This window comes from Carettochelys insculpta, chromosome 10, assembly GCF_033958435.1.
Source record: "Carettochelys insculpta isolate YL-2023 chromosome 10, ASM3395843v1, whole genome shotgun sequence".
Classification (NCBI taxonomy): Eukaryota; Metazoa; Chordata; order Testudines; family Carettochelyidae; genus Carettochelys; species Carettochelys insculpta.
The window spans coordinates 37,334,293-37,348,906 of NC_134146.1; the positions used below are offsets into that span (position 1 = coordinate 37,334,293).

Here is a 14,614-nt window from a genome sequence, read left to right on the forward strand (position 1 = left end):
GAGTTAGCCACTCATCTCTTTTGACCTAGCATGACTATAGTGCCATCACAAGCAAGAGGCACTAAGTGTTCTGTTAAGTAAGCCCCTGAGTCCCACTGTTTCCAGTTTTTGTAGCAAGATTCTGGCAATAGTTGAGGCATCAGTGGTTGGGAATTCAGTTAGGTCAACAAAACATGTTTGTAGGTTACTTCATTTTCTGTGTTGCAAATCATATGTAGACACTAAGGCTGTGGCCACACTTGGCCAAACCTTCAAAATGGCCATGCAAATGGCCAAATTGAAAAATACTAATGAGGCACTGAATTGAATATTCAGTGCCTCATTAGCATTTGCACACTTCTGGTCGCTGCGCTTTGAAAGTGCCGCTTTTGAATGCACGCGGCTTGGCTACAGGGGGTCCTTTTCGAGAGGACCCTGCACATTTCGAAATCCCCTTATTCAGCTGAGGTGAATAAGGGGATTTTGAAATGTGCGGGGTCCTTTCGAAAAGGACCCCCCATGTAGCCGTGCCGAGCTGCACATGTTCAAAAGTGGCGCTTTTGAAGCGCTATGGCTGGAAGTGTGCAAATGCTAATGAGGAACTGAATATTCAATTTAGTGCCTCATTAATATTCAATTCGGCTATTTGCATGGCCATTTCAAAGGTTTGACCAGGTGTGGCCACAGCCTTAGAGTGAAAGCCTGGAGAGACAGCCAAGTAGTATTTTTTTTTTTTAGACTGGGGTGGTAGACCCACGACTCAGTGTTGGGAGGGGGAAGTAAACTGACTTGCACAATCTGCACAAAAGTACAATTTCTTGGAACTATGTGGAGAGATCATGGTTTGAAGACTGTTAAAACTGGGACTAATTCTGAGATTTTACACTATGAGGACAGCAAATTAAAACAAATGAGGCCACTGAGGAAAAAGATATTTGAGGACAAAGTCTCAGTCACAAAGCCACAGACGGTATTCACTGTCAGGCAGAGAAAGATAAATTGATAGCATGCCAGGTGCAAGAAGAGGAGTAACAGTGAACCAACATGTAAAATATTCTGTACAGTAAACCTTTGAATTATGCGGGGGTTGCATTATTGCAAGAGCTGGGAAACAGACCAGCCCGCCTGGGCTGGTCAGGTTCCTAACTCCCAGAGTGGCAAGGAGCCAGGAACCAGGGGGTAGCCTGGTTCCCCTCTCCCTGCTTGCAGGACTCAAGAAACTGAACCAGCTCATGGCTGGCCAGTTTCTTGGCTCTACCAGTGGAGGGCAGCTACAAACTAGGCTGCTGCTTGCTTCCCAGCTCCCCTCTGCTTGGGACCAGGAAACTGACCAGCCCATCAGGGCTGGTCAGTTTCCTGGCTGCTTTTCTCTGCCTTTTGCTAGTGGTGCAGCTGTCAACCTGATAGCCGTGCTGCTGGGGGAAGGCAGGGGGAAGGGGCCACAGAGCACCTTCAAGTTGTGCTTCACTCATGTTAAAGTGACTTACACAGCTTCCAGTTGCACGTATTTCACAGATTTAGTGTACTGCGTACAAACAGGTGAAGCAAAATCGTCCCTCCTGTAGTTCTGAAAGAAGTCTGTTTGCAGAAATCAAATAGACTGAATATGTGGGTAAATTCTGCACTCAAATGTCACCTGCACTAACATACAGCATCACAGTATGGAGATAATGAAGAAAAACTTGTAAGTGCAAAATCTCAATGCTTGACTTCTCTGGGATTGAAGGTAGAGCTTTGTTACTGTACCACCATTTCCTGTCCAGTTCCTCATCATCAGTAGCTCATGGTTGGTTTTTTTTTTTTTTTTGTTGTTGCTTTTTTTACCTTTTTCCTGACACTTCCCTTTTACCTGAAATGCCCCCGATCTGTTTTCTTGTTCTTTGCTTCACTGCTTATGCTTTTTATCTCCCAAGCTGATTTCATTAGTTTGAGCTGCTTTCTCACTTATCTGATAGATTCTTAGAATCCACTTTCTTCGTGAATTCTTCCTTTCCTGGTCTCCTGCTCAGTGTTGGCTCAAATAGTCAGGACCACAGTTTCTTCCATTGTCACTTGCCATGTACTTCTGCAGCACTATATGACCATTTCATAACTTCTGTCACAAATTTGTTGCAGAAAATATTCATAGTTTTTATTTTACTGTAATAGACATTCATAAAACAAACAAGCTTCTTAGATTATTGCTCAACTAACCTCAAAAATATTTTCTTTAACTATAAATTGCAGTGTTTCCCTCTTCTCCATCTAGCTTTTGCTGGTGCTATAATATGTTACACATGTATACAGGAATTAAAACACATAAGAGCACTAAGGAAGCATTTCAGTATGGTGAACTGTTTTGGGAGGCGCTTTTGGGCAAGCATTGGGAAACAAAAGTCAAGTTTTGTTTGTTAGTTTCAAGAAATGAACAAATCTGTAATTCTGCACCCAACATTGTAAGTTGAATTTGAATAACTTTGTTACATTTATTTCTCATTCAGGGACATCATGATAACCTATTTTGAACCCTCCATCTCATTTGAAGGACTGTGTAATGAGGTTCGAGACATGTGTTCCTTTGACAATGAACAACTCTTCACTATGAAATGGATTGATGAAGAAGGTAAAGTGACAAGTAATTTTATCTTGTGGAGAGTTATATCTCTATCCTTTTTCACCTATATAAGTTCAGAAGGTGTAAATGAGTTCTTAAGACAATTAGCTATCCTGTTCTGTAAGCATATTTTCTTAATGGAAAATATTTTATTTAAAAAAGTCATCATAATGCATATCTGGATTCTGTACTAAATAAATAGTCCCAAACAATAAACATAAGTAACCTTAAAGTCCATAGTTGCTGCTATGCTCAAATTTTGAAGAACCTACAACAGACCTGAACACCAGATCTCCTTTCTCCCAAGCTTAATCTTGAACTACGGTAAGGGACTTATCCACAATATCTTAATGCATCTTATCAGATCTTTTTAGCTCAAAGAGGAGACCTCCCATTTTTTTCTATGAGCTGTCAATCACATCCTTTGACTCCAGAGCTGGTTCTTCAGGGAAAAGAATGGTGTTGTAAAAGAAAGGAATGTTCAGAGGTGCCAACTTCCCCTTTAGCCAGGGGGTGCTCAACACCCCCCGCATTCTGCATACTCGCCACCTCTTTCTGCACCCCATCCCTGCTCCTCTCCATCCCTCCCAGAGCCTACTAAACACTGAAATCAGCTCTTCACTGTGGATGGGGGGCACTGGGAGGGAGAGTGAAGAGTTCATCAGTGAGCCACCAGTGGTAGGGGGCACTGGGGAAAGTGTATGGAGAGTGGCTGCCGATGAGTGCTGAATAATTTTTCTCATAGGTGCTCCAGCCCTGGTGCACCCACAGTGTGGTCACCTATGGGAACAGTAGGACAGGTTGAACCTCTCTCTAATCCAGCACCCTCAGGACCTGAATGATGCTGAATGAGACAGTTTGTCAGACCTGGGAGGTCAATGTTGTCTAGCAGTATTACCAACACTTGCACTGTTTATTGGGCTCTTGGAAGATATTTAGAGGTAAATTACAGCTAAATAACAGTACAGAACACTGTGAGTTGGGACTGGTGGCTGGAAACAAATTATGGGACCATGCAAAACTTGGCCACACCCATGACAAGTGGTTATGCAGTTAACTAAAATCATGCCAGATGGCTAGAGAATTCCTGATTAGAGAGGTTCAACCTCTAATAGTTTAGCACATCTTTCTGAGGAGCAGACTTGAGTGGTGTACTTCTACTATTGTACTGATGTGGAAAGTTTATTATGAGTGCTACTTCAGTGTTGGGGATGGACACTAGTGACTGACTACATATAATTTTATTTTCTTTTTAAAGAAATATACTCTAAGCACATGTCCACATCTGTATATACCAACTTAATAGATCATGTTTCCGTTTTGACAAGAGGGCCTGAAAAAACATAATTTCTTATTAGCAAATGTGCAAAGAGAAAAGTTTAACTTCTGCATATGAGGAATGTACTTGGAACTAAATTTTGATACTCAATATGAATGGCAATATCTGTATTTTCTGCCAACAGTCTATAACCTAAGATAGAGAAGGGTGAAAAATCGAGCTTATTAATAATGCAACTAAAAGATTTCAACATAAGTGTAGCATTTATTATGTACACTAATATATATAGAGTGGGATTTTTTTCAACTGCATTCAGAATTGGTCTGACCACTGACTTCACTGGGAGCAAAGTTCATCCAATGCTGTGTGCTTTTGGAAATATCACCCATATATGCAAAGTATAATTCTTCAGTATACATTATTTTTCTGCTTGCCAAAGAAAATGCATAGTCATGTTAGTTTTTCTAGAATTGTGTAATTTAATATATTACACAAAAAATTCCTACTTTAAAAAACCCTCAATACAGTTTTTCTATTAGTATGTAAACGGACACCTTCACTTTTAATTCCTTTAGATAAAAATTATGCATGCATGTTGAGAATATAATACAGGAAATAAGACATTTAAAAAGTAGGTAATGAAACTATGGTTTAAGACTACCTGTTGAGTAAAGAGTTTCACTGGAATCACGTATTTATGGGATTTTCCTTGTTTGTTACTAATTCTAATGTTTTTAGCCCTTATAAAAGGAAGAGGATGATGCATTGTATCTTCTGTTTTTTCCACACAGGAAGTTAGACATACCTTAGTTGCTAAATGGGGGATTCAGAAATGAATATTTCTATAGGATTTATGAATGCATTCTGTTATACGATTAATTATTTGCATCATTCTTTGACTGAATACAAAACAGCAAATGTTGATGTTACTCCTGAAAGGATACTTGCTGCATGTTCCCTGTGAAATCCATCTGCTCCTTTTTCTTCCTGTTATGGCTTTGTTCACAGGTGCTCTTATGAGGTTTCCTCCATGTAAATAGTAGCACCTAATTGAATAGCCTGTTACGATTCTGCATGTTGGGAACACACTGCGGAAATCCATAGGTCATGTTAGAGGTAGCGTAACTTTTTCAGAAATAACTATTCACTGTTACATTTCTGTTAGTCTTTCACTCTACGCCTTGGCTATGTACAAGCAGATTGGTGACGTATATATGTTGTGGTGCAATAAGTCACACTGCCATTTTGTGAATGAACATTTTTTTTATTGTTGGCTTAAAAGGAAGATCGTGTGTGAAAGCAGCAGGGAGGGCAACACAGTGTTTCCCTGGCATATCTAGAAAAAGCCAATTAGAAGGTAAATGCTTCATTCTAGGAACCTCTACTATTGGAAGCATTAAAGGCATTATGTTTCCTTAGAGGTATTTCATAGCATGTGCTCATACGCTTTGTATTTTTGAAAACTGTGCCACAGTTCTCTGTTCCTCTTTCACAGTAGATAAAGGGATTTGATGTTACAACACTATTGAATAAAAATAAACATAGGAGGTTTTTTTTGTTTTTGTTTGTGTTTTTTTTGTTTTTAAAGCCTCTGGAGCTTGTGCATTTATGCAGAGAGCAGGCAGTTCCATGTCCCACAGAGGTGAACTAATTTCTCACGTGGGATTCTGGAAGAGTAGTGACCTCTGGCTTTAAAGAGCATTTAATCTTATTTTAGTCTCGACAAATCACAGTTTGTGTGAAAGAAGAAGTTTAAGCTGTCTGCTTTAACACTTGCTGCCAAAACATTTTAGGTAATCACAAGCAACGAAAATAGCAAATCACACTAAATGCCATATCAGCATTAGTTAAAAGTCGTGATCATGAGAACTAAAATGAGAATATCAAATCTGTATTTTCCAGAGTTGGTGTAAGGCACAAAACAGTCAGGTCAAGTGAATGATTTATGCCCTTTCTGTTTTCTTACAGTAGCTATTTAGTCCCAATACAGTTATGTTAACATTCATGTTTCTGACTTGCCAATGACATTGCAATCTCACACATTTGAAGCTACTAGTCACATTGGCAATGTAAAGTTTACATGACCTTTCTAATTTTCAGAGCATTTTGCAGGTGTTTACTGATCTTCACAACCTCCTTGGAAGATAGTTTAAGATTATCCAAATACCTCCAATATGGAATTGGAGACAGAGCTTGCAACTTGCTTATAGCCTAAAAAGAAATCTGCCAGAACCCAAGTGCTCCTGGCTCCCAGTCCTGTAGTTAGCCTATCTAGATTTCCTTTGTAGTATTAGGCCTTTAAATATTCATAGTGTTACTGTGATATAAAATTGTCAGTTTTAGGAAGATACTTTCACAATGCTGTATTCTTCTAATGGATTGAATCTTTTTTAGGAGACCCATGTACAGTTTCTTCTCAGCTGGAGTTAGAGGAAGCCTTTCGGTTGTATGAACTAAACAAGGATTCAGAGCTTCTAATTCATGGTAGGAGAGAACTTTGTTTGTCGTCTTACACATGTGAACCAGTACATATTTTTCTCTTATGTGGTGGTATTTTATGGTCTCTGTCAGCGATCCATCTAATGATTTATGTCCATGTGCAAAATGAATTTTATGTGCACCAATGTGAAGGTGATGTGTGGTGGCGGTATAGCCAAGGAGTTTGCAGTGTGAGAGAAGAGCTCAGGGCTGGGACAGAGTTGAGGTCTCAAGGGCGCTGGCTCTGGGATGGGGAGTTCAGGGTGTGGGCTGGGGCAGAGGTTTGGGGAATGAGAATTACAGCTTGGGGTGAAGGTTATGAGGTGTGGCAAGGGATGAGGGCTTCAGGGTATGGGAGGAGGTTTGAGGCAGAGGGTTGAGTGTGGGTGGGTGACTGTACTACATTTTCCATTATTCGAGCAATAAGTTGTTCTCCTTCAGATTCATCAGTCGTCTCCTTCAAAACCGTGATAGTAGTCTTCTCTTGAGCTTTGAGAACTTGAATGTACAGCAGAGGTTTGATCTACTCAATTTTACACTGTGCAGCCACTCCTGCAGCATGTGGATGACCCACAAGCAGCATCCAATTTGGCATTTAAGCATGGCTTTGGTGGGAAGGGAGGAAAGAAGCAAAGAAAAAGGCAAAACAGTTGTTGAGATAGACCTACCATTGAGGGGTTGGGGAAAGGGAGAGTCAGAGAAACATTGAGAAACTTTTGCATAAGCCAGGGAAATAAACAGAAATAGGGAGAAGTTGGTGGCAGTGAAACAAATGGTCCCCTGTGTTTCCAAACTCACTAGCAGCTGGGGTTGTGGGGTTGAAGTGGCGATGAGGATGAAAGGTTTGGTGGCTGCCGCTGGGCTGACCTGGGCCATGGAAGAAGTGCCTCTTCACTGTCATGACTGTTCCAGTGGGGCTGAGCGGCTGAGGGAGGGGTGCCTCTCTCCCACCTTTGCAATATGGCTGCATAGCTTAAAAGGAAATTGTTTTATAATATCTGAATACTGAGAATTCCTCTCTACTGTGTATTTTACTCCATCTCTCCAACCCAGACATCAAAATCCATATGCCATTCAGTGTCCTCATGGTAGAAAAACTGCCCTAAAGTTTCATTGCAGTATGGTGGCACTTCCTTAACTGGGGAATCCATACTTCTCATTATATTAAATTAAATACACAAGAATGGAAGGGTCTGACCATGACTACTGCTTGCCTGTCTGGAGTCACAGGAGACTTACTGTGAGATGCATATCATGCAATGTCCTAATGTATGTTCAGTACTTTACCAAAGGGGTTGGATTATCACAAAAAACAAATTGTATTTAGCTCCAGTCACAATGCCAAATTGTTATTGTTAAATTTTAAATTCTTCAGAGAAGTGATATTAATATGTGCCATAGAGGCTATGTCTACATGTGCACGCTACATCGAAATAGCTTATTTCAATGTAGCGACATCAAAATAAGCTATTTCGATGAATAACGCCTACACGTCCTCCAGGGCTGGCAACGTCATTGTTCAACTTCGACGATGGGCAGCACCACATCGAAATAGGCGCTGCAAGGGAACGTCAACACACCAAAGTAGCATGCATCGAAATAAGGGTGCCAGGAACAGCTGCAGACAGGGTCACGGGGCGGACTCAACAGCAAGCCGCTCCCTTAAAGGGCCCCTCCCAGACACTCTTGCACTAAACAACACAAGATCCACAGAGCGACAACTGGTTGCAGACCCTGTGCATGCAGCATGGATCCCCAGCTGCCGCAGCAGCAGCCAGAAGCCCTAGGCTAAGGGCTGCTGCACACGGTGACCACAGAGCCCCGCAGGGGCTGGAGAGAGCGCATCTCTCAACCCCTCAGCTGATGGCCGCCATGGCGGACCCCACTATTTTGATATTGCGGGACACGGATCGTCTACACGTGCCCTACTTCGACGTTCAACTTCAAAGTAGGGCGCTATTCCCATCCCCTCATGGGGTTAGCGACTTCGACGTCTCGCCGCCTAACGTCGATTTCAACTTCGAAATAGCGCCCAACACATGTAGCCGTGACGGGCGCTATTTCGAAGTTGGCGCCGCTACTTCAAAGTAGCGTGCACGTGTAGACGTGGCCAGAGTGTTACAGTAACAGTTTTTCTGAGGAGTACTTGAAGTTAGTTTTTATGTCAGTGATTGTGTCAGGTGAACAAACTTAAATTAATAATTCATATCCTTGTGAGGGAGGTATTGTAATTCCTATTTAAATGAGTACATGAAGCCCAAATGGTTATTAATTGTCAAAGGTCACAGAAGTCCAGATAGTCTTAATTCATTGCTTAAGTCTTCACCAAACGAAGCATAGCAATGTGTCTACAGTGGAATACTTCAGAACAAGATTGGCTAGGGAATGCAGAAGACCTCTCTAGCACCTGTTTAAAAGCACCATTTTCAAGGACCTTAGCTGGCTGTGCACCATAGATCTTTCCTTAACTTGATATTGCTTTCTTCCCAGGTGATACAAGTGCTTTTTGCAATTGATGTTGTATAACTTGAAAATGTTTTTTTATATCTGAAGTAAAAGATTAGTCTGGAACTTGATTATTTACCTTGCAGTGTTCCCTTGTGTACCAGAAAGGCCTGGCATGCCTTGCCCAGGAGAAGACAGTAAGTAGACATTTTTGTAAAGGAAATACTTTCTCTAAATGGTTTTTGCACAGTTATCCCTTAACACAAGCTGAATTATTAAAATACTAGTTTTTTGTTTTTCCTCTTTGATAGGTTCGATATCAAAGCTTATCTAAGAAATTGAAACTGAAGTGTGGTTATTACTCTTCTCAACGGGCTGTCTGGTTTTCACAAGGGTGGATAGCTATCAGAACTGACACTGCTGGCCAGTCTTAGCTGTCCTATCTGAAATGGTCAAAAATCAAACTGCATTTTAGACACCTTTCAGGCCCTCTCCCATTGCTGTCTTTCCATGGACTCTGAAAATTGTGTAGGGTGCTGAAAATGCCTTACAATTCAATGAAATGGTAGTGGAGAACTTCTGTTACCTCTTAAATTACAGACACTTGGGATTGCCTTGTTATACCAATTGAAAACTGCTATAAAATCAATGATAATTCAGGGAAGGAAAGCCCCAGATACCACCAGCTGCAAAGTCCATCAAAGCTCATCGGGGCAAAACCAATTTTAACAATAATTTCAATCTACTGCTGCTCTTAAATTAAGGTTTCAGACCTGCCCATTCGTCCTTGGATGTTGTCTCTCTACATCGGGCTGATCATGTTCACGAGGAAGCATGGGGTATCTTGAAATGTTGCTATGTGACATACCTTTTCTCTGAAACCACAAAAGATAAGTCTACAGAGACTGGGACTTTCACATATGTTCCTGTTCCTTTACAGAAAACTAGGAGATTGTGGTATTTTGCAGTTAGCCTTCTGTACTTGGCAAATCTCATAACAACCGATTCAGACCTTCACAGTAGAAGTAAACCCACTTGATGCAAGTTGCATGTTTTCCTCCATCATGAAATTGTTAAAATTTATGTGCTGGAAGGCACGCAGATTTAATATTTTAAGTCTTGCTGCACTCAGAGTTTGCTGTGTTTTGGTCAGGCCTGGATAACCATTTATCTCATTTGTACCGCTCATGCCTCTTGACAGTTTTCTTTTATGTGTCTGCGTCTCTTGTGCTTAGCCTACACTACCAAGTTTTGTTGACAAAACTTATATCAACACCCAAAAGTCAGTAAAACAAAAATTGCCAGAGGATCTTTGAACTTGGTCCTTCTGTCAACAGTCATGTCCACACTGGAAGCACCATAATTGGCAATTATCGGAGGGGTAGCCGTGTTAGTCTGGATCTGTAACAGCAACGAAGGGTCCTGTGGCACCTTATAGACTAACAGAAAAGTTTTGAGCATGAGCTTTTGTGAGCACAGATGAAGTGAGTCTGTGCTAACGAAAGCTCATGCTCAAAACTTTTCTGTTAGTCCATAAGGTGCCACAGGACCCTTCGTTGCTATAATTGGCAATGTGAGCAGTGCAATGTGTGCATGTAGGTATCCCACAGTGTAGTGTTGTGGGAAGGCAGAGAGTTGATGGCATCTTGGGATTCCCTCTGAATTCTCCCAACAACCTCCTCAGATCCTGGGAGTGGCATCATGAGTAGCTCAGTGAGGTCTCTGTGCTGTGGAATGTCAAAGCAGTGCAGCAGTCTGTCCCCCCTCTCCCTGCAGCAACAGCCTGGTTGCTGTTATGTTCCTAGTGAACAGAATGGGAGCAGTCCAATGGTTTGCTGTTTGTTCTACAAACCAAGCAGCACACTCAGCAGTCAGATATTTCCCTGAGCTTTGAAAGAGGGAGAGGTGCATGTCTGCAAGATAGCAAAGATCAAAACACTCAGCGGAGACATGAGACATTGTGAAGCTAGTTCTGGCCCAAAAAAAACAAAAAACAACCAGCAGTGTTTACACTGGCTTTTTGTTGACAAAGGGAGGGGGGAAAGTCTCACAGGGTTTGCAAGTTTTTTGTGGCTGAAACTGAGCATTTTTTCCAGCAAAAGTCACACTGCCATGTGTGCACCATCAATGTTTTGTCACCAAAACCTGGTAGTATGGACAAAGTTACCAGTTTGCTGGCTCAATATCTTGATCTTTGTAGTCATCCTCAGCAGTAATGAAGTGTCAAGTTTTTGTCTTCCTGGATAAAACGGTAGTTATCCAACTCTTAGACTCCATTCAATGCCAGCTCTTGAAATTTTAGGGTGTTATCCAACTGTTATTAATTGTTAATTCAGTTCACTGCTAGCCCTTAAGAAAAGCCACAGCTTTAACTTTTATTTATATAATATATATAAGTAGCTATTTTAAGCTATCAAGTATTTTTCAATATGGTATGAGTCCTTGATGAATTGAAACACATTTAAAATTATTTTATTTTCTTGATCATACGCATGGTAAGTGTGAAACCAGTCAGATTTTTACAAACTGGCATTACCAACCCAAGTGGATCTGAAAAACAACTTAGATACAGTTCTGTGTGGTTCAGTCTTAACTCTCAGTTGGTAGTGTGGTGCAGTGAACATGAAATGTGTTATGTGATGGCAGCTATGAATCCAAAATATCAGGGTATTATAGCACAGCAAAGCAAGTGTAAATCATGGAGCACCTCTTTGTTTTCAATTGAAATAAAATAGTTGCATTTTTATTCAAATATTTATAATACCCTTCTCTTGGCTCAGTGTCGAATGTTTTTGGGCAATAGCAATTATTTTTAATCATCAGTGTTTGGAATTCTTCTTGGGTGGGGGAAGCACTCACCCCAGAGATTAGATTTTAGAGTTCTAAACTGAAGTTTCCTGTTCATCACAGGACGTTCCCATTGACATCAAATTTTGCTGGAGTAGAGGCTTACAGGGTTGAGCCCTTTATTTATAAATCAAGGCTGGTCTACACTATGGAAGATCAGTCTAAGTTACGCAACTTCAGTTACATGAATTACATAGCTAACATCCACATGCTTGGATCTATTTACTGTGGTGTTTTCACTGCAGTGTGCCAGTGGGAGATGCTTTCCAGACAACTCCCCTTGCGTGTCTCATGCTGATAGTACATGAGAGTTGATGCAAGAATGATCAGTTAACTCCCACTGAATTGATCGCTGCCTATTCATCTGGCCAGTAGTTTAGACATACCCTTAGAGTGTATGATGTGTCCAGGAGTATGTTGTATGGTGTAATGTTCATACTTACATGGATATAATTGTATTTTACTTGCCTTAGAATCCATTTATCGTCGTGGTGCCCGGCGGTGGCGGAAGCTCTATTTTGCAAATGGTCATACTTTCCAAGCAAAGCGATTTAACAGGGTAAGACTTTCCTTGTGTAGTTGAATGGAACATTAAAATCTTGATGCACTGTCCTTCTCTTTGGAGGCAGTAATACTGCAACTACAAAAGATTAAAACGTAGATTTAGTCTAAAGAAAGTGGACTTTGCCCTCTGTAAATCAAATAAGGCGATTCCTTTTATGAAAGTTGTGGTAATCAGAAAGTATACCAAAGTAAAGCAAACTTATACTTCTGACTTCAACATTTCTTATTTGTGTTTAGTACAAGCAGCTTGGGGGTAGAGTGTTTTTTGCTTTCTCTCTAGCATTTGGGTTTTTGATAACTACATGCTTTCAGTAAAATTTGCCACTTAGGCAATTTAAATGTCACGCATTTAAATAGGTAGATTAAACCCAAATTCATTAATTTGTTTTTAATCCAAAGCATACCAGAAGAACTTATTATATCAACAGTACATAACATTGATATTCTTTAGTATTTGTTTGCAGTGGCTGAGTGCCAACACTGTGTTTTTCATTTTAAATTGCTGAGAGCTGGCAGAGCACTCTGGGTACTGAGCTACCAATAGGCATTGTCAGCATTTTGAGCTCTAGAAAGAAACAAGTTTGCAACTTGTGTTACAGGCGGTTCTCTTTATAGTTTGCCAGTAAGAAATGAGGTGTTCTGCAACCAGCCTCCATATACTGGAGTAGGCGCAGTCAAAAGTAACAAGCACATATTGGTCCTCGTTAACTGTAAGAAATTAGCTATGTTTTTAAGTGCTATTTTCGAACAGGTTTAAAACATTTATCATGGTGCAAGGAAATCTCAATATGTAACAAGTAATATGTGTATAATACAGGTCCGAAGACAATTTGAATAACTGTGTATCTTCTTATTAAACACATGGATTTTTTTCTCCAACTCCTTCCTTGTTTCTCTCCATATCTGATTTCTGCTCTTTCTTCCACTGAAGCAACAGTCTTCACTGAGCTCTAGGTAGCCTCATTTCAGGGCCCCTGACTGATCCTAATCTTCCTAATCAACATGCAGAAAGGTCAACGTTACCCATTTCTTGAAGTGCTGTCCTTCATTGGCTCTTCTAGGCACCCTCTTCTATGGCTCTGTTTGTCTCCCAATTACTTTGTTAGTGTCCATTTTATGGATTGACCTCTTCCTATTTCTCTGAGTGTGGGTATTGCTCAAAGACCAGTCTTTGAGGCCCTCCTTTCAGCACACACCTCTGGGTATACTGAGTGTGTTGCTTATATTAATAGCTTTATTATTAGCTTGTGTTCCTCATTTCTTTTATCCCTTTTTACTAGTAGGAGAACACTCCACCAAAAATGTAAATTCTATGCACAATATTTTAAAATTCCATGTTTGTCAAAAGAACACAATATAATCATGCCAATTTCAATTATTTTGGTAATTTATTTCAAAGTACTTGTCAAAAAGTATATCTAAAAATTTAAACAACAAAAATTCCAGAAATGTATTTTGACAGAGATTCCTTCCTAGACATATTAATGCAGAACTTGTAGTTCAACTGAATTATTCCTCAGATACACAAATGTATTTCCCACACCCCTCAGAAGCAATGGAAAGGCTTGAGGGAGTCAAGGGTAATGGAGGAAACAAGTAAATAGGGCTGTCTGTGTCTATTTGTGGAAAACCAAACATTCTGTTGCTTCCCTTTTCGGAGGCCCCACACACTGCTCGCTTTACCCCCTTCCCTCTGTCGGTCACTCTGCCCTACTTTTCTTTTGCTTGTTTTCACTAGACTAGGGCGGTGAGGTTAGAGGGGTTGTTGGGAAGTTGGGGAGCCCACACCCCCTCCTCCAATCCAGACTTTGGCTGACTTCTAGCATCTCCTATTCAGTCAAGCACATCAACTCTTGTCCCCATGTGCTCCTGCGTACCTTCCCTACCTGTCCCCAATACACCAGTCCTTCCTGTGTGCCCACCCAGCAGCCCCTTGTGACCCACTCTGTCCTATCCCCCATATCTTTTCATCTGGCCCTGCAAGCAGAGTATGGTGAGGAATGCACCCTCTGCTCCCGATTGGTTGTTGACTGCTACTGATGGCTTAACCAGTTTCCCTTGTTCTGGTGCCACAGCAACCCTGGTTGGACTAAATACATAACCACTCCTTGCAGCAGAAAATATTTTCTGCTGAGAAAAGAAAAATCTTCAGGGGACATGAATTCAGTGCACGTGTAGTGGTGCAGGACTGCCCCAGGAGTGCCACTTGCTTTCTTTTCTGCAATATGTATGTTGAAAGCTATTTGCTGTGAGACTTCTTTAAGGGTATAGTAGCAAACCTGATGCGGCCCTGATTTAGGGTTTTATTCTACAATAGAGGGTCTTAATCCTGTTCTTCTTGAAGCCCCACCCAATCTACTATTAAAAATTCTCCTGTTCACTTGTCACAGCAATTACTTTTCTGCCTACAAAAGCTAGGGCTGGTGATA

General features: G+C 40.9%; 1 protein-coding gene across 1 annotated transcript in view; it reads left to right on the plus strand.

Annotated features, from left to right (window-relative positions):
* The window catches only part of PRKCI (protein kinase C iota), a 50,091-nt gene that overhangs the window by 8,113 nt on the left and 27,364 nt on the right, over positions 1–14,614 (plus strand). The window contains exons 2-5 of the mRNA XM_075004248.1: positions 2,460–2,581; positions 6,246–6,335; positions 8,921–8,971; positions 12,095–12,180. Coding sequence (XP_074860349.1) covers positions 2,460–2,581; positions 6,246–6,335; positions 8,921–8,971; positions 12,095–12,180 — 349 coding nt within the window. The remainder of the gene's footprint in view (positions 1–2,459; positions 2,582–6,245; positions 6,336–8,920; positions 8,972–12,094; positions 12,181–14,614) is intronic.